Source organism: Eptesicus fuscus, chromosome 9 (genome assembly GCF_027574615.1).
Source record: "Eptesicus fuscus isolate TK198812 chromosome 9, DD_ASM_mEF_20220401, whole genome shotgun sequence".
Lineage (NCBI taxonomy): Eukaryota > Metazoa > Chordata > Mammalia > Chiroptera > Vespertilionidae > Eptesicus > Eptesicus fuscus.
In genome coordinates, this window is record NC_072481.1 from 43601751 (window position 1) to 43625096 (window position 23346).

Here is a 23346-nt window from a genome sequence, read left to right on the forward strand (position 1 = left end):
TGAAATGATATTCTTCTAGATTAATATAATTCATCAAAACAGACTTAATAAGAAAAAAACATGAATTATCCTAAAACCATCAAATACATAGAATCAGCCAAGTCACAAATCTATAACCAAAGTAAACACCAACATGTAAATTCTACCAAACACTGTAAAGATGAATAATCCCAATATGACAATTCCAGATTATTAAAAAAAAAAAAAATCCGAAGTATATGGGGTGGGAGGAGGGGAGAGGAGAAGAACTATTCCTGAGAAGAGTTTCCAACTCATTTTTCAAGTTTGAGATACCAAAACCTAATGGGAACTATAAGAAAAAATTGTATTTCATTTTTAAATATATATTTTATTGATTTTTTACAGAGAGGAAGGGAGAGGGATAGAGAGGTAGAAACATCGATGTTTGCACACTTCCTACTGGGGATGTGCCTGCAACCAAGGTACATGCCCTTGACCGGAATCAAACCTGGGATCCTTCAGTCCACAGGCTGATGCTCTATCCACTGAGCCAAACCGATTAGGGCGAAAAAACTGTATTTCAGCCAAAACCGGTTTGGCTCGGTGGATAGAGCGTCGGCCTGCGGACTCAAGGGTCCCGGGTTCGATTCCGGTCAAGGCATGTACCTTGGTTGCGGGCACATCCCCAGTAGGGGGTGTGCAAGAGGCAGCTGATCGATGTTTCTCTCTCATCGATGTTTCTGGCTCTCTATCCCTCTCTCTTCCTCTCTGTAAAAAATCAATAAAATAAATTAAAAAAACACACAAAAAAAAAAACACAAAAAAACTGTATTTCAATCTCACCCTTAAAAACAATTGCAAAACTCCCAAGTAAAATAATAGGAAAATGTGTTAACAAATATCACACACATACACCATTTAATAAAAATTTTAAATTTGTCATGATAAAAAACTCTTAGCATAGCCTGGCTGGTATGGCTCAGTTGTTGAGCACCAACCTATGAACCAGGAGGTCAGTGTTCGATTCCTGGTCAGGGCACAGGCCCAGTTGCAGGCTCAATCCCATGCAGGAGGCAGCCAATCAATGATTCTCTCTCATCACTGATGTTTCTATCTCTCCTCCCTTCCTCTCTGAAATCAATAAAAATATATTTAAAACAAAACAAGAAATTCTTAGCATAAGTACAAATAGGTGGGAGCCGCTTTAGTTAAAACATCTACAAAAAACCTGAAGTAAACATTACACTCAACAGTGAAAACATTTCCTTTTAGATCAGGAACAAGAAAAGGATGCCTCTATTACTATTACCATTCAACATAGTGCCAACGATCCTAAACATCACTATAAAAATATTCTACAGGTTAATTATTAGCATTAACAAGTAAGTTTGGCAATATTCTTATGTAAAATATATCAATATATGCATTTCTGTATACCAGTAAACAAAACATAATTTTAAAAGATACCATTAACAAAAACATAAAAGTATTAAATACCAAGGAATAAATAAAAAGATATATAAGGCCTCTACGAAAAATTAAAATAATATTAAGAAAACATTTAAAAGATGTTAGTAAATGGAGAAATACACAACTATTTTTCATAATGAATCCCTTCCCTATATTTTCTTTTTTCAATTGTCCCTTAAGACACTTATTTTACAGTGTGGTTTTAGACATTCTCAATTGGAAGATCTTTTTATTTATTTATTTATTTATTTATTTATTTTTTAATTTCTTTATTGATTAAGGTATCACATATTTGTCCTCATCCCCCCATTCCCAGCCCACACCCCTCCCCACACATGCCCCCACCCCCCTGTTGTCCTTAACCGCTGGTTAGGCTCATAAGCTTGCTAATTGGAAGATCCTTATATAGGAAGCCTTGAATACCTTTTAGTAAAATCTTTGAAGCAGAGTCGCAGTTTATTATGATGTCTGAAGAGTTTTGGGTCACTGGGTATTTCAGATAGGAAAACCTGGGCAACTTCCAAAGGCCCCTGTAAAATAAGAAAAACAAGAGGTGTGTTTTGTCTTCTCTAAAATCAGAGAGATAGAAGTTACCTGAATGATTTTTCTTAGTACTAAAATGGCTGCATCTAAGCTTAATGCATATGTGTATGCGACAGGGTCTGGTCATATGTTTTTAGTTTTTCCTAATGTCAAGTCGATATTCTTGCTGACAAAATTTAAATTAAATTCTTGGGCTACTGGCAATCAATTGTTAATTCAGATTATTAGACTTGATTTCCTGAAACATTTCCTCAGTATTCAAAATATGTTCCCAACACTATAAATTAAAGAAGATAATCTTTTGCAAGTTATATTATTTGGAGGTCAGACCACCAAATCATGTGTTTTAGGGGGTTAAAGGTCTTAAAGTGTTTGCTTCCTTTTTGGCTTTATTCCTTTAAACTAAAAAATAGGGTAAGACAGCCCGGCTGGTGTGGCTCAGTGGTTGAGCATCAACTTATGAACCAGGAGGCCATGATTCAATTCCCAGTTAGGGCACATGACCAGGTTGTGGGCTCGATCCCCAGTAGGGGTGTGTAGGAGGCAGCTGATCAATGATTCTTTCTCATTATTGATGTTTCTATTTCTCTTTCCCTCTCCTTTCTGAAATCAATAAAAATATAAAGAAAAAATAGTATAAGACACATTATGTGAAATCTTACTTGAAGCCTGTCTGGATTTCCTCTACCTTGAGATATTCCCTAATCATCATCAGAGAGACAATGGGATGCCTTCTAATCTACATATGACAAACCAACAGTACTCTTTTGTGTACATATATCATTAAAGTTTCAAAATGATTCCACATTACTTATTTACTCCTCACAGTTCAGTGTGGCATTCTGGAGAAAATAACATCAGTAAGTATGTAAGAGAGTAGGTGTTCACAGGTGTGTACATAGCTCTGAAAACGAACCCTCCTTTTTTGAGCATATTCTTTCAGTACAAAAAGGAAAGGCTATTCTAAGTGAACCAATTCCTTCTTTATTTTTTTATTAAATTCTCACCTGAGGATATTTTTCCATTGATCTTTTAAAGTGGAAGAGAGAGGGAAAGACAGAGAGAAATATCAATGTGAGATACACACATCGATTGGTTGCTTCCTGCACAAACCCTGACCAGGGCCCAGGTTGGGGAGGAGCCTACAACTGAGGTAGGTGCCCTTGACCAGAATTGAACCCGAGACCCTTCAGTCTGCAGGCCAGCACTCTATCCACTGAGCCAAACCGGCTAGGGCCCAATTCCTTCTTAATGGAATGTTTAAGAACAGACAGGTAGAAAAACCTAGGCAGTGTAGAAGGCAGGAGTGAAAATCTTTACCATTGAGATGATACTAAAAACTTTTTCCAGTTTACCTTCATATTTATACTTTCAGTGTCTTTTGCAACCAGTTCTAACATCTTTTTCACTTGATTTGGCATTTATTTGTGATCTTTGTAAAATCTATATATATAGAAGCCAAGTGACCGAAAAGACCGGTTGCTATGACAAGCACTGCCACTGGCCAAGCTCCCCTGGCCCCTCCCCCTGGTCGGCCCGGCCCCCGGTTGCACCCCCCACCCCTGATCGGGGTGGGCTGGCCAGACCCCACCCATGCACAAATTCGTGCACCGGGCCTCTAGTATAATAATAAAATCACTCCAAATTCCATTCATAACTTAAATTAAACAGTGCCAGCAGAAAGCACCAACCTGATTCACAGTTGTGCCCACAGACCCCTGGAGCACCATCTGAAGCATTTTGGGATCCGCCGGATCCTGATGTGTTGCAAATGCCAACTCCTGTGTCTTTTTCTGCATGTCTTCAATAGCAACTTCAATTGGTGTTAAGATGATCTGGACGAAATAACACCTATTAGGTCAGTGTACTGATAGAAAACTATTTAAAGAGCTTTATATATAATCAAAATAAAAAAAGTGGAGACCAATTGTAAACTGTCATTTAACAATAAAATCCCAAACTTTGGATGCCTTAATGAGTAAAAGCTGAGTGTGAATTAGGGACTTAGAAAAGAAGCTTAAAGTAAATCGTTTAAAAATGGATCAAGTTCTAGTATGCTACCACATGAGGGGAGGTACATAAAGGCGCATCCACACTGTTCTCACATGGCTCCAATGTATTAGTTCCACTAATTCTCTTTCCCCATTTGTGAACTTACCTCCTCTTTGTGAGTAACATTGACCCTTGTCTTAATATAAGGAAAAGCATGAGAAGTAGTCAGTATGGTCTTCCGTTTGAATTGTTCATGAAGTTCCCCATGGGCACGACCATCTAAAGTGAAGGGTGTACAGTACATGAAACGGCGAAGATTATAATTTTTGTCAAAATATGTGATTCTGTCCTTCATCTCATATGTGTCAAAGAACGGCTCCACGTAGGTAATCTGAATATATGCCTGGGAAAGGAAAAAGTCATTCATTTTCTCACTGATAAATCATCACACAGTCTCTCTCCAACAACATCACAGCCTCAAAAATATGCCTACGTGTCACTACAGTTTAAGCAACCATACCTTGTTAGGATCTAATTTACACTTGTCTACAGGATTAGAATCCTTGATTACTTCAACCACATCCTCTCCAAATCTTTCTCCATAAAATCCCTACAATAAAGAAAAAGAAATCTTTTACATGATGTTTACAGTATTAGAGACTAGAGAAGGCCTCTGAGGGAGACTCCTGAGCAAAATTAGGCCATTTAGTAAGCTTATGTACAACCATGTTAATAATTACAAAGGAAATTATATTTACCCTACAAATTAGCCCAGTCTCAGTCCATATTTATTTGATATTTATTCCCATCTACTCACTTTAAATAACACAAAGTAGAATAAAACAATTTTCTTCAATAAAAATACGAAAAACAAAAAGGGACAGAAAGCAGAAACAAAAGAAACTCAGTATCTTTGATGTATAGATCTTACTTTTATTGTGTCTGATGTGGCCTGATTTTTTGCAGACACGGGTCAATGAAGAAGCACTCATTTTTATGAATGATTACATGCAATGTTCTAGAATTTCAAATAAAAGCACTAACTTGATGAAGTTTTACATAGGTTTAGATTTTGAAAAGGCAACCCTGGGTCAAGAATGCAGTGACTTTTCCATATGACACTGAGTAGCAGCATGGGCAATGAATGGAGCTATTCAAAAGGAAAAATTAAATCTGAAACTTCAAAGAAGGAACCCTACTCTTCCTCCAAAGGTAATTTTTATGATTAAGTTTGAGGAACACTCTCTCCATATTTCCCAAGACTTACCTAGCCTCTTAAAAAATTAAGTCACAGTTTAAGCCAATTTACAGAAATAGAGACCAGTAAAGTCATCAATAAGAATAAAACATTCAAGAAATTAACAATTTTGTTGAGAATAAAAACAAGCCGAGAGCAGTGTTTCTCAAACTTAGGTGAATACAAGTCACCTGGGGATCTGGTTAAAATGCAGATTTTTATTAGGAAGGTCTGGGGCAGGGCCTGAGACTCTGCCTTCCAAGCAATCTCCCAGCTGATGCCAGTGCTTCTGGTCCCTGAACCACACTTTGAGGGATAAGAATAGAGAAAGGTTGGAAAGCAAAACGATAGCAGAAAAGATAATTGCTTGTACTCTAAAGGACAGTTTATTTGGCATGATGTGTATTATCAATTATCAGATGATTAGATTTGGATCTGAAAGTCTACTCTCATTGCGAATTAAAAATGACATTGTATGAACCACCACAGCATTCACCTCCAATCTGTGAGATATCTCTGCAAGTTTGGTTATTGCAGGCTCCTTGTAAACAAATTCCTGTTCATCCAAATCCCCGAACTTGGTTCCATAAAAACCAACACGAAAATAGGTGCCAAACATCCGCTTCCCATCCTAGGTTTAGGAAAATAAAGAAACTTTAATACAAAGTCTTTTTGTTTTTGACATTATGTTTAGATTACTATAATATAAAATTCCCAAAACACTGCAAACAGTTTTAATTAAAAATTACAATACTTTGTTATTTCCCAAATGAAGATAAAAACAAAACAATAACTTTTCCTCTTTCAATATTTCTAACAAATAACATTATGTAACTGGGCTTTCACCAACTGAATAAATCACATATGGTATATGCTTTTTAAGGTTTGTACCAAGTGACTACTTCACATTGGTTTATGTTTTAAGTCCATACACTTGAAATAAATTCACTTATTTTCCTTATTGCAAGAAAAGATGTTCAGTATGACATGGACTGTGTCTTAACTGTTCTGAAATTAGAGCATACTACATAAAAACACTAACATTTTTAGTTAACAGCCTTATATAATCTCTAAATATAATAAAATAGATCATAAAAGTTAGAAGCCAAGTATAGCACCTGGCATAGAGCAGACAATCAGTAAATGCCAAGACCATTCAGAAGCACTAAAGCAAAACATTTATAATCAGTAGACCTGTGCTGATAAAAATATTTTTATTTGGATGAGTAACTAAAAATGAAATAGAAAGGGGGAAATGTAAAACTGAAAGCTAAAAGGGGAAAAAATTTGAGAGGAGTTAGTTATTTGTCAGTCCTCAAACCACTCACTTCATACATTATCCACACATTCATTTCAGGTATGAAGTACATTACAGTCACTTTTACACAGTGCATTTGGAAACAAATTCCTTCAATAAAGATAAAATAGTTGGAAGCTTTCTATGCAATTCTTTCAATTTAGATACAAAGATATTTTAGAAGGATTTTGTGGTGGCTCCTACATACACAGCACACATAAATATTTAAGCCTAATCTGTCCCATACTTATTTTTCCTATATTGAGTTCTTACTATAAAGGCAAAGGGCATGTATGTAAAATAAGTCACAAATGTCATAGATAATCAAGCAAAATGGAAAAGTCTGATCCTTAATTTACCAGTTTTATAATTTTTAAAAAAGTACATATTAAAATACCCCACATTTTTGTCAAGATTTAAAGTTCTTTTAAAAAGTCTTTGGAGCCAAAAAAATGTGAGGTTTCTAATTTAAATTTTTTCCACAAGTTATTTCATTTCAAAATTTAACAGACATAAAAATTAACTGATTTCTATAGCAAAGGAAATCTTTCTAGATAGATTAAATGTATTCAACGAAAATTCTGATAAAAACTATCAACATGCTAATGGAATAATATAATAATAGCAAATTTTGATATAATCAAGGAACAAAGAAAACACTGCATGGGAAATAAAAATTATTTTAAAAAATGAATGATTTGTGATTTTCAAAAACATTATATACATGAAAATTCCCACAAATATTAAAATATTGTTATTCTGGCTGTACTCCTCTCAGAGGTTTCCAATTTAAGATACTATTTCAAATCTTCAATATGATGGCCTTTTAAATATTTGAAGACGGCTATTAAAATTTATTTCCTTTAGCTATACTTTCCATATGAGAGTAATCACTATCCCGTGTGCATTTTATTTGTTTTTTTTCAGTGCCATCTTTTAAAGCGTGGTGCCTCAGAAATAGATCTAATACTGCTATAAGCGATCTGATAAGTGAGGCTCACTGCCTCCCTGGATCTGGACTTGAATATTATTAATGTACTTTAAAATTGAACTATGAGCAACCATTTAAAACTTTACTTTCCATAATAACATTCAGTTCAAGGAAAGACAATGAGTGCTTATGATGTGTTAGCCACTATTCATCAGTAACAGGAACATAAAAATATGATTTGGCTCCTCAAGAGAGTAAAAAATGTATTCAAATAATTACAATATGAAGGATTATGTGCTAAAAAGTTGTACCGAGAAGTATTAATCCTATTGGATCCAGGTCACAAAAGGGATAGCACAGACAGGGTTCTACAATTCGAGAATGAACACTGGATGTGGGCGGAGGAAAGGACATGCCAGCGGAGAAAGAGGGAAAATCATGAAACAGAATGTCTGTAAGGGAAACCATCCATTCACATATCTGAGTGCCTTCTATGTGTCAATAAACTATCCTAGACATTTGTGATAAATCAACGAACAAAAGAGACAAAGAGGGTGGTCAGGATAGGTCTCATTAAGAAGACGACATCTGAGCAAAGACATGAAGGAAGTGAGTTATTCATGTGGATCTCTGGGGGAAGTGGATTCCAGGCAGAGGAAAGAGCCAGTGCAAAGGCCCAAGGGCAGGTGCCTACCTAATGCGTTCAGAGGACAGGAAGGTGGCCAGTGTGACTGACGCAGAGTTAAGGGGTAACTGTATGGAGCTGCTGGAATTAAAAATGAATGTGTGCATACTAAAGTGAAGGAGGGAGCAGCAGAGGTAGGAAAATTAAGAGTCTGAGTAAATTTATTTTCTTTCTGTTTAAAAAAATATATTGTTGAAAGTATTACCTAGGTCCCTCTTTTCTCCCTCATTGCCCACCCCCAGCCCCCAATGAGTAAATTTATTTTCAACTTAGAGTTCTCCAGTGTCAAACCACTGATGCTATCAGGCTCATGAAACATTAACACATAGCTTTATCTTCAGGAAAAACGTCACTTCCATCTTTATTTTCTCTTCAGAGTTTTGGACCACGGAATGATAAGTTTTCCTTTGAATTTGAAAAATAAAAATCCACTTTCCTTTAACCTAGCCTATGATTTTCTAACATAATCTTCCTTTATTGTTATGAACTCTTTTGGAACTTCCCACATACTTCAACTTATGCTTAGCAGTTCTACTTATTGACTTGCACAGTCTTGTGGGTGATGAAACTATCCCAGACAAGGAAATCCATTTACTCATCTATCCATGTCTCTAATGGTTGAAATTTCTTATGAGAAATATATCTTAAATCTGTATTTCATAAGAAACATTCTGTTGGGCTGGTTATATATTTCTACAATGACATCACTTCTATAACTTCTTTTATCCTCACTCAATTGTTTTTCCCTGTATTTCCTTCAAGTTAACTGAATTTCATAAAGGCATACCAGTATTTCACACAGTGGTAGTTCCCTTCTATTAGATCTATTCCCCTTAAGAGACCACATTGCCCTGGCCAGTGTGGCTCAGTTGGTTGGGCGTCATCCCATGCATCAAAAGATTGCCAGTTCGATTACCAGTCAGGGCACATGCCCAGATTGTGGCTTCAATCCCTACTAGGAGGTGTGCAGGAGGCAGCCAATCAATGTTATGCTCTCACATCGATGTTTCTCTCTCTCCCTCTCCTTTTTTCTCTCTCTAAAAATCAATAAAAAAAACTTTTTAAAAAAAGTAACATTAAAGAAAAGTAACATACTTAAAGAGAGAGAGAACACTTATATACTTTTATCAGTTTATTTAGTCACAGATCTCAACTTGGGGACAAAACACGTCTTAGATTTTATTAACCAAATTGTGTTAAGATTTCAAGTAATAGTAAAAATAATGATGATAATAAATATAGTACAACAAAAACAATAATCTCCAACATTTTTGAGTACTTAGTATGTGCTAGACACTGGCTATCCACTTTATATGCAGTATGTCCATTTTTATCTCAATTTTGAGGTACCATTATTTCCTCCCTTATTTTAGGAAAAGGGAAAATAACTTGCCCAAGGTCACATTTGGAGACCATACTGTGGTGGAATTGGGGGTTAAATCCCAATATATTTGACACCTTAGTCCAAGTTCTTAATTAGGCTATATATTCCCCATAATCTTTATACTGGTATACAAAAACTAGAACATAAGTATATATATCATTTGACACTTCTCTTATGTTTTCCCTGAGAATTTTTGAGAATTTCCTTGAGTAATTACGTGGTACTTCTCTTCTTATGTTTTGTCGTTCTCTATCTTACAACTAAATTATGAATACAAATGATCTATTTTTGAATATAAACTGATCACTATTTGGTAAAGATATCTTTTTAAAATGAAATACACATACAATATATGAGGTGGTTATAAAAATATCCAAACAGAAACTCAACATTTCTCTTTTTAAATAAAAACAATTTAAAATGCAATAATAAGAAATTATTAAAGCACATCGTATTTCCTATTATTTAAAAAAAATGGACGTGGGAAAAGAAAAAATAAAAGTCAACAGCTAACAGCCAGTGAGGTACTGAAACTGGACAGCAGATTAACAGTCACCATGATTCATCAAGGGTTTGTGATTGGTTATTTTGCATGGTAAATACTTTACTAATAAGTGTTAGAGTTACCATTTACATACATACACAAACCCGAACACACATCCCCCAAAAGCTTCACCAACTCAAACAATTTATACCAAATCAAGGAGAGTAAGAAAAAAATGAAACACAATGCAAATATATAAGTGCAAAAGGCTTTTCCTCTAAGTCAAAGAATCATTCTATAATGTATAAATCATCCTTATTGAATTTCAACCCAGTGAGAGTTCTTTGAGAGTACTAGGAAATTAGCTAGAGAACAGTTTTTTAGAAAAAAAAAATGAAATTACTGAAGTTTTCTGAGTAAAAAAGAAAAATATTCACAAGATAGGAACTTACCACAATAGACAATAGTAAAAGTAGGGAGTAGGGTCAGCAACCAGGGGCAAGAGAGAAGAGAAAACAGAAGGCATTTTAATTAAGGAAATTTCAAAACAAATAAGCAGCAAATGGTAGCAAACACATTTTTTTTAAATGCAAGCATCCATTTAAGTTTTACAAGGAAAAAGCAAAAAACAAGCGTGCAACAATTTTAGAAGCTACAAAGCTAAAGGTCCAGTGAAAGGCAGTGACAAGATATAAACAAGAAAATAAAGTCTGTGTGACTTTTACCATGCAATAAACATGATGACAGAATGATATTAATGTCATAACCAGTGAAAATTATACCTTTCAGGGGTCGATTTAGCATCAAGCTGACTAGTAATAAACTGCTCAGAGGTTTCTATATATCTTTTATGCTTACTTTTCAGCTAATTCCATTTCACGATAGGAAATCCATAAGGAATATTATCACTCATAGATAACCATGGCAAGTCTACATATGTCTTAATTAAGCCACAGACATGAGGGATTCTATACTAAATATTGATAAGGTCATACACATTTCATCTGGAGAATTAAGGTAGGTGCAAAAGTACAAAAAAAAAAAAAAGTTGGGAACCAATTCAGAAATGGAGAAAATACAGTAGTAACATTTATTGCTAAGGTTTTCTATTTGGGTCCCAAAACAAGGACTGCAATACCGAAACCAAACAGAAAGCCTAAGCTGTTTAGTCAACATGAATGTGACTACGAAGTGAGAAGGCAAAGCAGACAACTTTGCAAATACACCTCGCTTTAAATAAATCTGATTTATTAATATTTTGCTTTACCTCATCAAAATAAATTAAAACGCATTTTATAGAATTCTTTCCTTTACATAAAAATTTAAAATAATGGCAATCAATTTCTTCCTGGCATTTTAAGATTTGATATAATTTTCATGAGCCTAACCACTTAATACATAAAAGGTTGCACACATCGTTTTCATTGAACATTAATTATCAAACACTGTCAGAATACGAGGTCAATTAAATTTCAAGTTCTCCCAATCTCTTTAATCCCTCCCCCCAACAAAACTGAATTTCTTTCTTCAGGAGTGCTTATACTCAAGGTGAAGTGACTCAAGATCAAATTAACACATTCTTTCATCAACTCTAAGATGCATAATTGTTTTTGCATACATTTTAATAACTCTGTAGTTGGCATTAATCTTTCACCTGATAAGATATTGTGGTTTAATGCACAGGTTTCTTTTTTCTTTCTTAAATGCATGTAAATTAATGGGATGTCTTACAATTGATGGCATCTTAGATCAGATGAAATACAGTATTTTCTATTTACACCTCTGAGCAATAACACATAAATCGACCTCTGTAAAATGAGGTGAGACAATATGGTTAAAAAAAGAAATCTGTGTGTAAATGTTGATGAAAGAAAATGCTTCAAGGGATAAAAACTAAAGTGATGACAAAGTGGCTCATTTACCAAAGAATCTCATTAGTGTAATATGGATTTCCATGCACTGCCTACACCTCTTAATAATAAATTAAAAAAAACAACTTACAGTATTTTAACAAAATTTCTTTGGTTAATGAATTCAGTTGATAGCAGATAGCAACAGAATGCCCACAGCTAGCACATGTGGGCAAAGCATTGGCATAAGAAATCTGATCAAATCAATCTATTAGTGTCTTTAACTAACTAAAACATTACCTACCTCCCAGCCAGTACTCTGTATAATAAAAAGTAAAAAAGGGCAGGTCATAAAAAAATTGTTTAAAAAGAACAAAAAAAGGCCAAAGGAAGTTCAGTAGTATAAAGAAAGGCACCATATACCATAAATTCTTCTCCACTGACAGTACTAGGATATTTTTAAACACCACGTTCTTTCACTTTTAAGACCTCTGATAATTTTATAAATTGCTTGTTCAAAACCTAATAGCTAAAATTTTGCCTTTTAAAAACTTTAAAAGTGCAAGTACATATTTTGGGGAAAGAAAGCCTACTGCTTGTTCCATTTGTGTGTCTAAATTCGATCTCTAACTAAACTCAGCTGAACTACCTGGGGTAAATTGGAATAGAAATTGTAATTTTGCTCAAATGCCTTTGGTACACATGGATGAAAGTTTCTTGGAATCTACTAGCTCTAGATGTTCCAGACCTGACTTGTGTAATTTGCAGTTTACAGCTTTAGAAGCTGGAATAAGGCTCCTTTGACAGTATATGTATAATTGAGTATAACCTCCCTCCCCCTCCCCCCCCCAGTTATGGTCATGAATACTAGTAAATCTTTTGCAATTTCAATATTTTAGCAGACAACAATAAAATTCTGGCATAACAGTATAGCAGCTCTATTTTAAGACTGTTAAAGTTTTTAGATTATATCATTTCATCTAGGACAGCTTAGTCCATGGCAAGAAAGAAGAAGTCAAGCTGATAGACAGTAAAGAAGTAGTACTGAATACAGAAGTGGATATTCAGATTCCACTTCCTTCTTAGATGATGGCAATAGCAGATAACAGCATGAGTAGCACAGGAAAGGAACAGTAAAGTGGAAGAGGAAAAGGCTCAATAGGGTATTACGGAGTATTTAAATGGAGCCAAGGATTTAGTTTTAGGGACAGCAATTGCTAATAGTCTAATTGTAAACTAAGTTTATTTTGATTTTAATTTTTGTGATATGTGGATTCCACGAACTATAAACAAGTATTGAAGTTATACTATTATTATTGAATACATGTAAGACAACCATTTTATTCATTATTTTCATACTAGAAATATATCAAAGAATGATTAAATGAAAACATGTAGGATAAAACAGTTAAGTCCAAATGAAATCACAAAATATTAGGGGTTTATTAAATTTTCTTATCATTTAATAAAAAATTAACTTAAAAAAACTTTTTTGGCAGCCTAGAAATAGAAATCAATTTAAAAATCAGATTCATAATTATAACTCACACTGTGAAACAGAAAATACCACACAATTTTAAAAATTTGGCAACTAATCATCATTTAAAAAAGGGACAAAAAAAAAAAAAGCAACAAAGACAAGCTATGTGGGAAGCTTATGATGATCTTAATCTACTTTAGGTAAATTCATTTTTTTGTTAATGAGCCCTGCTTTGGTCCTGAACCATCATTTTGACACCGTTCATTTGTAACCTGATTAAAATGGTCATTCCATGGGATACAGTTTGACATCAATTCAATGCAATACTAATGATTTTAGACAGTTTTCTTCATTTATACTGAAGCTAGAAATTGCAATCATTACCTGATGAACAATTTTGCTGAATGCTTCTTGAAGTTTACCATGAATTGTGGATAGTTTCTTTGCATCCCGATTAGCTTCATGAATAGGAATAAGTACTTTGTACACCTCATTAACTGCTTCATACATGCCAGCCTGTAAGAATAAGATATTGCTTTCTTTTACATTAACAAGAAAGTAAATATTTACACTTTATGAATTCACAATATTTCTGCTACAACAATACCAACTGAAGCTTTTCCAATAGAACATAAAAACAAACAATACTAATTTTAATTTTACTAAACTTAATAGAAGAATTTTTCACAATGTATTATCTTCTCTAGACGGATATACATGCATATATATATGTGTGTGTGCATTTAACATACACATGCATATTTATATTTCTATATAATTTGAATTGGACATTCTGCTTCTATCTACCCAGTAATTACTTTGCTAAGGTAAATATGTGTATGTGTGTGTACTTGTATATGCAGATAAACTTTTGCAGAAACTAATTCTGAGCAGAGAGATAAAAGAAATCCAATTATTACATTGGTCACAGATACATTATTATCAGATAACCTGTGGCCTCCAATGAAACTAAAATTATTTAACTTTTCCAAGATATTAAATTGGCACAGGAAATCGCCTATGGAAAAACAACTGATTTATAACAAAACATGCGAAAGTCCTGAGTCATCAGATTTTATTCCACTAGTGGCTAGTTGGCCAGTGGTTGGCCAAGGGTTACTCTGGTTATACTCAGTATGGGACAAAATGTGTTTGTACTACTCTTCGATTCTCTTGTCCTTTATCATGGGTTGGTAGCTATAGTGAAGGAAGAGAGAGGTTTTCCAAGAGCCATAGAGTTCCCATTGCCTTACAAATCAGCAAACATATTTTCCCAAGGAAATAAACATATGGTTCTTATATTTTCTAGTCAATTCACAGGAATATGTTTAAGCAGTCACATAGCTATAAGAGTGAAATATATTTAGTGTAACTAAAATGCCTCAGTAATTATTTTAATTAAGATTAAATAGATTAATTGAAAAAGAATGGAATTCAAAATTACATGCTATTTATTGCAAAAGAAATTCTGTAATTAGGCCATTGTACCACAATCTGAATTCACTACTGTGATTATTAAAATTACAAACACACACACACACACACACACACACACACACACACACTAATACACACAGTGTATATTTATCAAAATACTTCATTAATAGCAAAAAACATTTCCCCCCTGCTAGTTCAGATCAATTACATTGAAACTCGTGGAGCAGAGATCCGAGGTTCTCAAAGACAAAAAATTTTAAAGTGGACCAACACCTAACATCCTTAGAGTCTAAGAATTATATTTATTTATTTAAATTCTTCTTCTTCTAAATCCTTACCCAAGGACATGCTTAGAGAGGAAGGAAGAGCGGGGGGGGGGGGGGGGGAGAAAGGGGGGAGGAAGAAAAGGGGGGGGGGAGGGGGGGAGAGAGAGAGAGAGAGAGAGAGATATCAGTTGCCTTCCATATGAGTCCTGACCAGGGATCAAACCCGAAACACAAGTATATGCCCTGATTGAGAATCTAACCAGCAACCTTTCCATGCACGGGACAATGCTCCAACCAACTGAGCCACGCTGGCTGGGCTAAGAATGATTATATTCAGACTACCTGGTTCTAAGTGCCAATACGATGCAGATGAGGATAGTGTTGCTCAGTGGTTCAGCACACATTATTACTAATCTGGAGCCACATTATATATATTAACTCATTTAATACTGACAACATTCCTATGAGGTAGGTACTATTATTAGAAGCATTCAATGGGTAAGAAATGTAAAGCACTGATAGGTTGAATAATTAGTGCCTAAAGTGATTTAACTACTAAGGAGGCAGACCCAGGACTTGAATTCTGGCTGTTTGCCTTCTAAATCTATACCCTTAACCAATATATTGCAAGGTAGGGGTAAGGTCAAGAGAGGAAATAACCAATTCCTAATCGTGGTACAATGGGGAAGTTGGGGCAGCATTGCATATTACCTCAAGCTACCATCTTACGCTAACATGTACCTCACTGCCTCCTAAACCTTGGTGCTGGGACACTAGACACTTAGCAGAAAAGTCACAGAAAGTAGGTGACCCTATAACCATGGTTAAAGAAGGGGATTCAGCTAGCTATCTCTCCTTTCTCTGATAAACATCCCATCCTAGATCCACATGAATACTTAAATTTTTCACATACAGATGTGGAGGGACAGGATTGGGGTTAAAGCATGGTAGAGTAGGTCACACAGGGATCTAGAATGTAATTCATGAAATTCCTGATATGTGAGCTCCAGGCCCCTAACACCTCCAGGCCACCAATGAGATGAGAAACCATAATCTTCCTGAGTACTCAACACACTCAAAAACAGATTCTCCCTTTCATCTAATAAACAGGCCATGTCAGTCTATCCAAGCAGGAACTGAAATCATTTAGAGTCCTTGTTTTGTCCTGTTCTGTTTTTTTTATAAAATTCTGTTCTGTTTGGTGGTGAAAGTTTTATAAACAACAACAAAAATCTGTTGTAGATTAAGGGTTGGTCCATAAACAAGCAAATAGAGAACACTGAAAGTGACAGATTATTAAGATTAAAAGGAGAGTAAGCAATAATAAATTGATGAAGAAGATTTATTCCTAGATAGTTCTTAAGGTACTCAGAGGAAAGTATTGTAAAGGAAAAGCAGGATCATAAGCAGAGAGAATAAAATATACACATCACTAATAATCCAGAGGTATGTAACTGGGGAAAGAGAATGAGCACTAGTCATTTACCATAGAGAAAGAAGCAGCTGCTTGCTCCAGCAATCCCACAAGTCCTGACTCAGTGAAGTACTTTCCAGAGCAGATGCCTTCTTCATCAGGAGATACAACGTCATCTGAGACGGCAGACTCTTCTAAAACATTAGATGAAATATTCTAGGGAGAAAAAAAATCGAAAAGGTTTGTGAAATGGAATTAATTTCTTAGCATAAAAGATGTATATGAAGAAGTAATTTAAGATAAAATATAGTTATCAGCTTAGGTTAAAAAAAAAAAAAAAGAGTAGTCAGCCCGGCTAGTGTGGCTCAGTGGTTGAGCATTGACCTATGAACCAGGAGATTATGGTTGGATTCCTGGTCAGGGCAAATGCCTAGGTTGTAGGCTTGATCCCCAGTAGAGGGGCAGGAAGGGTGCAAGAGGCAGCCAATCAATGATTCTCTCTCATCACTGATGCTTCTATCTCTCCCTCTTCTTTCCTCTCTGAAATCAATAAAAAAAGTTTTTTTTAAGGGTAGTCTATGCACAAATAAAAGACAAATCTCCAAAACCTTTTTGTAATTTTGGAGATGACAATAAAATGACAAGGTGACAAGAAAACTTTTCTATCAATAAAAAGTTGTGAGAAAGAAATTTTTAAAAAATCATAGGCTAAGGAAAATATTAATATGACACTATAGGCCCAGTGCACGAAATTCGTGCACGGAGGGGGGTTCCTCAACCGGGCCTGCACCCTCTCCAATATGGGACCCCTCAGGGGATATCCAACTGCTGGTTTAGGCCTGATCGCTCCTATCTTGCCCCCGGGCAGTCGTACATCCCTCTTGCAATCCGGGACAACTGGCTCCTAACCACTCGCCTGCCTGCCTGCCTGATCACCTCTAACCCCTCTGTCTGCTGGCCTGATCACTCCTATCTTGCCCCCCTGCTGGCCTGATCACCCTTACCTTGCCCCCCTGTGGCCTGATTGTCCCTACCTTGCCCCCCTGCCAGCCTAATCGCCCATACCTTGCCCCCCTGCCATCCTGATCGCCCCTACCTTGCCCCCCTGCCATTCTGATCGCCCCTACCTTGCCCCCCTGCCTGCCTGATCACCCCAACCTCTCTGCCTGCCTGCCTGAACACCCCTAACTGCCTCTGCCTGCCTGCCTGATTGCCTCTAACTGCCCTCCCCTGCCGGCCTGATCTCACCCCTAACTGCTCTCCCCTGCTCGTCTGATTGCCCCTAACAGCCTCTGCCTGCCTGATCACCCCTAACTGCCCTCCCCTGCCAGCCTAATCTCGCCCCAACTGCCCTCCTCTGCCAGCCTGATCTCGTCCCCAACTGCCCTCCCCTGCCAGCCTGATCACCCCTAACTGCCTCTGCCTCGGCCCCCACCACTGTGGCTTTGTCCGGAAGGAAGTCGGATGTCTGGAAGATGGCCGGTCAACCCGGTCTAATTAACATATTACACTTTTATTAGTATAAATAGATTATATATGATAGGGTTTCTTAAAAGGGGGGGGCACTTTTTCAGCAGGAGGAGATGCTCTTGACAGACAAAAACATAATCTCTATATCTGGACTGATAGCCAGCTATATGCACTATACTGCCAAATCAGTCATTAAAAAATTGAATCACTTTCTTACACCTTACACCAAACAGCTGTTGCCCTTAAAACTCCTCCTGAGCCCCCACCTTAGATTCTGCCTTTGCAGGTCACCCAGAGTAGGTTCTGATTAGTCGGTTCCTATGCCAGTCAGCATCAAAAGTTCCACCTCCTAGGCAGCCACTGGCTCCTTGCAATTCACCCAGATTTGGTTCTGATTGGTTGGTTTCTATGCCAGTCAGGATCTCCAGGCCTATTTCCGGGCCTGATTATAGAGGCGGGGCTGATCAGCAGCTGCCCCAGGCTGCTGGCGAGTGGGATGAACTGCTGACCTCTGGGAGAGTGAGAGAGCAGCTTGGCTGCTGGTGAGGCCCGGAGAGAGAGGCAGGGTCTGATCACCCTGCCTCTCTCTCCGGGCCTCACCAGCAGCCACTCCCACTGTTGCTCAGCCCCGCCACTCTCTCTCCTCGAGAGGTCAGCAGTTCAGCCCGTTCACCTGCTGCACGCGCAGCCTGGAGTATGGTCAAGTCTTCGGTCGTTTTGGATGTTACGACCCTGGCTCTTTATATATATAGATATACATAGGACATCCAAGAAGATTTAAAAAGTATTTAATTTAATTGATCTTGTCAAAATTCCCTATGAGGGAAATTAAGGTACAAAATAATGGTCTCTTTGATTTTCCCAACACAGAGTTAATAAAAAAACTCAGGTATAATAAAAAAAAACCCTTTACTCCCTAAGATTGGGATCAATCATTAGTTCTAAAAAAGAAATGATGCATAAATACCTTAAATATTTTATTGTGATGTAAACACTTACAGGAGATACACACACATTTGTCAATTTTTTCAGGCAGGTTTAGACCTGTTCTTTGAGTATGGGCCTCCAGATAAGAGTTCCATGCACTTTCTCTTGACTAAATACCCATAATGCAATCATTATTTGCTATTTTCAGTTTTGGCTTCTATAGCGTAAAGATTTGAACTTAAAAAGTTTATAGAATTATCCTAGATTTTTAGCAGCTTTTCCTGCAATCTTTTATATCTATCTGATCCAAAATTAACTCAACAACTGTTCCAGAGACTCACTTTTATCAAGTCTTTGTAAATCATTCAACCTAGTTTTCAAAGAAACAATAACTCACTTTCTTTTTGCATTTGGATTTCATCAGAGTATATAATATTTAATCCAAATTAGAAATTTTCCAAACCTGGCATAACAGGTTTTTAAGAAAAGCAACACATAACTGACTCTTTGTAAGCAAAGAATTCAACTAGTGAATCAGAGGTATGTAAACCTAGTAAACTACCACTTATGAGCCAGGTATTAGCATATTTTATACAGAGGATGGAGAATGTTGGTTTATCTGATGTGTTAAGTAAAAGCCAAGTAAGAGTTTCTACTGAATTTTGATTCTCAGTATTTTGAGTGTATTCCATAGATAACATAAAAGTCCCATAGTACTTTAGGCAAAGAGAAAAAACATAGATGGCACTGGTAATTCAGAGGTAAGACCATGTGGATAGAATTAGCAAGAAGTACTCTTAAAAAATATATTAATGACAGTGATACTGAAATGTTACTCCATCTTATAAAGCATACCTTCCATCTTTATGCTTTCCTTACCAGTTGAATTAATCTAAACACCAGGGAGAAAAATTAAAACCAAAAAAGGGCAGATTCCTACCTGAAATGTTACACACCCCACAGGGAGATATTTGCGGTCCTCCAGCATGCTCAAATATTCCGCAACCAGTGCTGCTGAGTGGACCAGGCACTGTGCAGCCTCAGCGTGATTGCTGCGCTCCGAGTGCTTGCCAGCCATGTTCTGCAACCAGGTCAGACGCAGATCCGGAGAGGTCTGGTAGCCCTTGGCAATTCTAAATAGAACAGAAATTCTTCCCAATTAGCAGTTGCTTCCTTAGCTGAAAGGGAGTTAGATTGCTTTTTACGAGTAGTGTTTACCTATAAAGGTTTCTGTTATCTAACACAACCAATTAAGACAAGTTTTTTAGGGGTATGGAAATGTCTTTGTGTATGCTTAGAGAAAGTGGGCCCATGGAATGGGCAATATCAGGTGTTTTTTGAGGGGGGAGAAGGAAATACTAAAAATAGTCATGTCATATTAAAATCTGGCTATTAAAGAAAACAATAAGGGAAAAACTATGAGAATTGATGTGTTTATTATGGAAAAACATAAAGACGTTTTATATTCAAGAAAAAAAAGACTTATAAATATATTTGTCTTATTTGTGCCCTTTAAAGAACTCCAAAACTGAAAAGAGAGGGTCATGTGGCAAAGAAAAAGCCTCAAGTCTTACTTACATCTTTCTACATATAATAGGAATTACAAAATTCTCAAAATGTGCCCCTAGACATATTCTATAGCATAACTATATTTAAAGTCAGGAAAATGGTTATGATAAATATCACTAAAGGACTGATTTTTACATTTAAAATATGGGTTCTTGAGCCTTCTTAGGAAGTCTAGGGTCCAGGATGCCAAGGTGTTAATGTGTTCTGATTATTTTTTAAAACCTTCTCGTTCTTCAAAGAAGGAGTACACAAGAGATGTGAAAAGGCAGCCTAAAGAAAAGTGCATTTTGACTTTTCAATCTCCCATTAGGAAATGACTTAATATTTGTGTGTTTATTTTTTTATCTAATGTTTCCTGTGTTTTACTAATTTAAGCCCTTTCTATAAGCTATTATAAGTGAATCAAACAAATGGTACCTGTACATTAGATCAATCAACATTTCAGGATCCTCCTGGTGTTCCTTCATTTTAACAGTATCAGAAAGGATCATATGAAGATTGAAAACCAAATCTTGAACCTGCAGCAGAGAATTATATGAAAAACATTCTTCAATTGCCATTCATTCACAATTACTAAATTAGTTTAGAAGATATTTCCAAAGAGTAGCGGAAGATTTCAAAACAAATAATTGATATAGTTAAGAGTGGGATTGCTGGAGTATGGTGGGTTAAGGGTACTAAACTTTCTACAAATTCCTCAGCAGACTGTTTTTTGTTTTTCAGTTCTCTCACCTGGAAACAAGTAGAATTATAAGTAGAAATAAAATATAGGGATAGAATAGATATAAAAAAGAATACAAAATATAATTCTCTCCTATGTTTCTGATTCTCCCAAAAGGTAGTTTGTAGAAAACTCTAGTTCTTAAGGCAAATTACTATTTCAATAATAAGTGGAAATAACGTTTCATCATAAAACTTTCTGGTTGCCTGTCTACAGTTCTTTTTGTGACAAATACACAGAATTAAACCCTTCTTTTTTTAATCTAAGAAGGAAAAGTAGCTTATTGAAATAAAAAAATTCATCTCTATCTATGGCATATGATATGTGGATTGAAAGAAAAATATAGGTTCCTCCAGTAAAAAACAAAGATTGATTTAACAATTTGGAAAAGTGCCTATTTTACAATCCTATTTCAATTAATGATCTAGAAAGTGGCATTTCTGACCTGATCAGGAAAGGTTGTTTCTCTCAATTCCAGATCTTCTTCAGCATAGGTCAATATAGTCTTCAGAGAACGTCTTAAGAATTCTTCATTAAAATTCTGAGATGTACCCACCAAGGAAGATAGTGACATGGTTACCTGCATTTTAACCCTGGCAAAGTTCTGTAACAGAGAAATTATCAGGTTACCATTTAATATAGGAGAGCTTAAAGGAACAGTCCAAAAGAAAAGGTTAGTTAGTGAAAGAAATACCACTCTAAGCAAAATACTTTTAAAAAGTAATGAGATATGCATATTGAAATCTTATTTTAAAAAGAACGTAAAACAGAACAGGGTCTTAAAAAGTGCCATGTGTTACAGTTAAATTAGAAGTTGTGCCTAGACTTAACATTGATCTATTTTGAAATACTAGAGGCCCAGTGCATGAATTTGTGCACAGGTGGGGCCCCTCTGGGTGGCCTGTGGGGATTGGGCTGAAACTCGCAGTCTAACGCCGCCTGCAGCTCCTACCTGCCGCTCCTGCTCACCCTGGCCCCACTGTGCCTGCCACAGGCTCGTGCCCAATCAGTCCCAATCGGGAATGGCTTGTGCTACTGCAGCAGTGCTTGCCAGCCAGCGGAGAACCCTGCAGCTAGCACCCTCTTGAGGGGAGTGGCCTGTGGGATTGGGCTGAAACCAGTTCTCCGACATCCCCCGAGGGGGCCTGGATTGTGAGAGGGCGCAGGCCAGGCTGAGGGACCCTACTGGTGCATGATCGGGCCAGGGAGGGGCCATGGGAGGACTCCAAGGCGTGTCCGGCCTCATCTCACCCAGTCCCGACTGGGATCGGTCAGTTGGGGAGGGATGTCCTGATCGGCCAAACCCCAGCAGCAAGCTAACCTACAAGTCAGAGCGTCTGCCCCCTGGTGGTCAGTGAACATCATAGTGACTGGTCAATTGCCCCCTGGTGGTCAGTGCACGTCATAGCAAGCAGTTGAGTGGCCTTAGCATATCATTAGCATATTACACTTTGATTGGTTGAACAGACAACCAGACACTTAGCATAGTAGGCTTTTATTATATACAATGTTATTAATAATTAGAGGCCTGGCACATGAAATTCGGTCCCTTAGGCCTTGCCTGCAATCAGGGCCATCTTCCCCAGCTGCCCGCAGCTGGCCCCGACCCCTGCCACCACTCACCCCCGAATCCCTGTTCGCCATTGGGTGATCAGTGCCTGACAGCCAGGGAAAGGGACCAGGAGGTTGGTTGTTCTCACCTGCTCACTGGCCCTGCCTCAGCCGCGGGTGGCCATCAGGCGATCAGAGCCTGCCAGCCGGGGAAAGGGACCAAGAGGTGGTCAGTGCACCTCATAGTGACTGGTCCAGCGGTCATTCTGGTTGTTCTGCTGTTAGGGTCAATTTGCATAATACCCTTTTATTATATAGGATAACACAATTTTTACAGACTAAAGAGCTTAACCAACCATCAGAAAATTATTATTTTTTATTTGTTAATCCTCAACTGAGGATAGTTTTTCCATTGACTTTCAGAGAGAGTGTAAGGGATCGGGAGAGAGAGAGAGAAACATCAATGTGAGAGAAACACATGGATTGGTTGCCTCCCACATATGCCCTGACCAGGGCAGGGGATCAAGCCTGCAACTGAGGTACGGGCCCTTGACTGGAATTGAACCTGGGACCCTTAAGTGCAGAGGCTGGAGGCCAACATTCTATCCACTGAACCAAACCACCTAGGGCCATCACAAAATTCTTAAATGGTAGATATGGCCTTTAAACTCTGGCCC

The 23346-nt window shown here is 37.1% G+C and overlaps 1 protein-coding gene across 2 annotated transcripts in view; it reads right to left on the reverse strand.

Annotated features, from left to right (window-relative positions):
• DOCK7 (dedicator of cytokinesis 7) overlaps window positions 1-23346 on the reverse strand; it is a 188670-nt gene that overhangs the window by 4611 nt on the left and 160713 nt on the right. For both annotated transcript variants that reach the window (XM_028142342.2, XM_028142340.2), the window contains exons 37-46: window positions 21564-21722; window positions 20815-20915; window positions 19769-19961; window positions 16504-16647; window positions 13699-13830; window positions 5700-5834; window positions 4487-4576; window positions 4133-4369; window positions 3666-3809; window positions 1855-1961 (exon numbers count right to left, since the gene is read on the reverse strand). In XM_028142342.2, coding sequence (XP_027998143.1) covers window positions 1855-1961; window positions 3666-3809; window positions 4133-4369; window positions 4487-4576; window positions 5700-5834; window positions 13699-13830; window positions 16504-16647; window positions 19769-19961; window positions 20815-20915; window positions 21564-21722 — 1442 coding nt within the window. The remainder of the gene's footprint in view (window positions 1-1854; window positions 1962-3665; window positions 3810-4132; window positions 4370-4486; window positions 4577-5699; window positions 5835-13698; window positions 13831-16503; window positions 16648-19768; window positions 19962-20814; window positions 20916-21563; window positions 21723-23346) is intronic.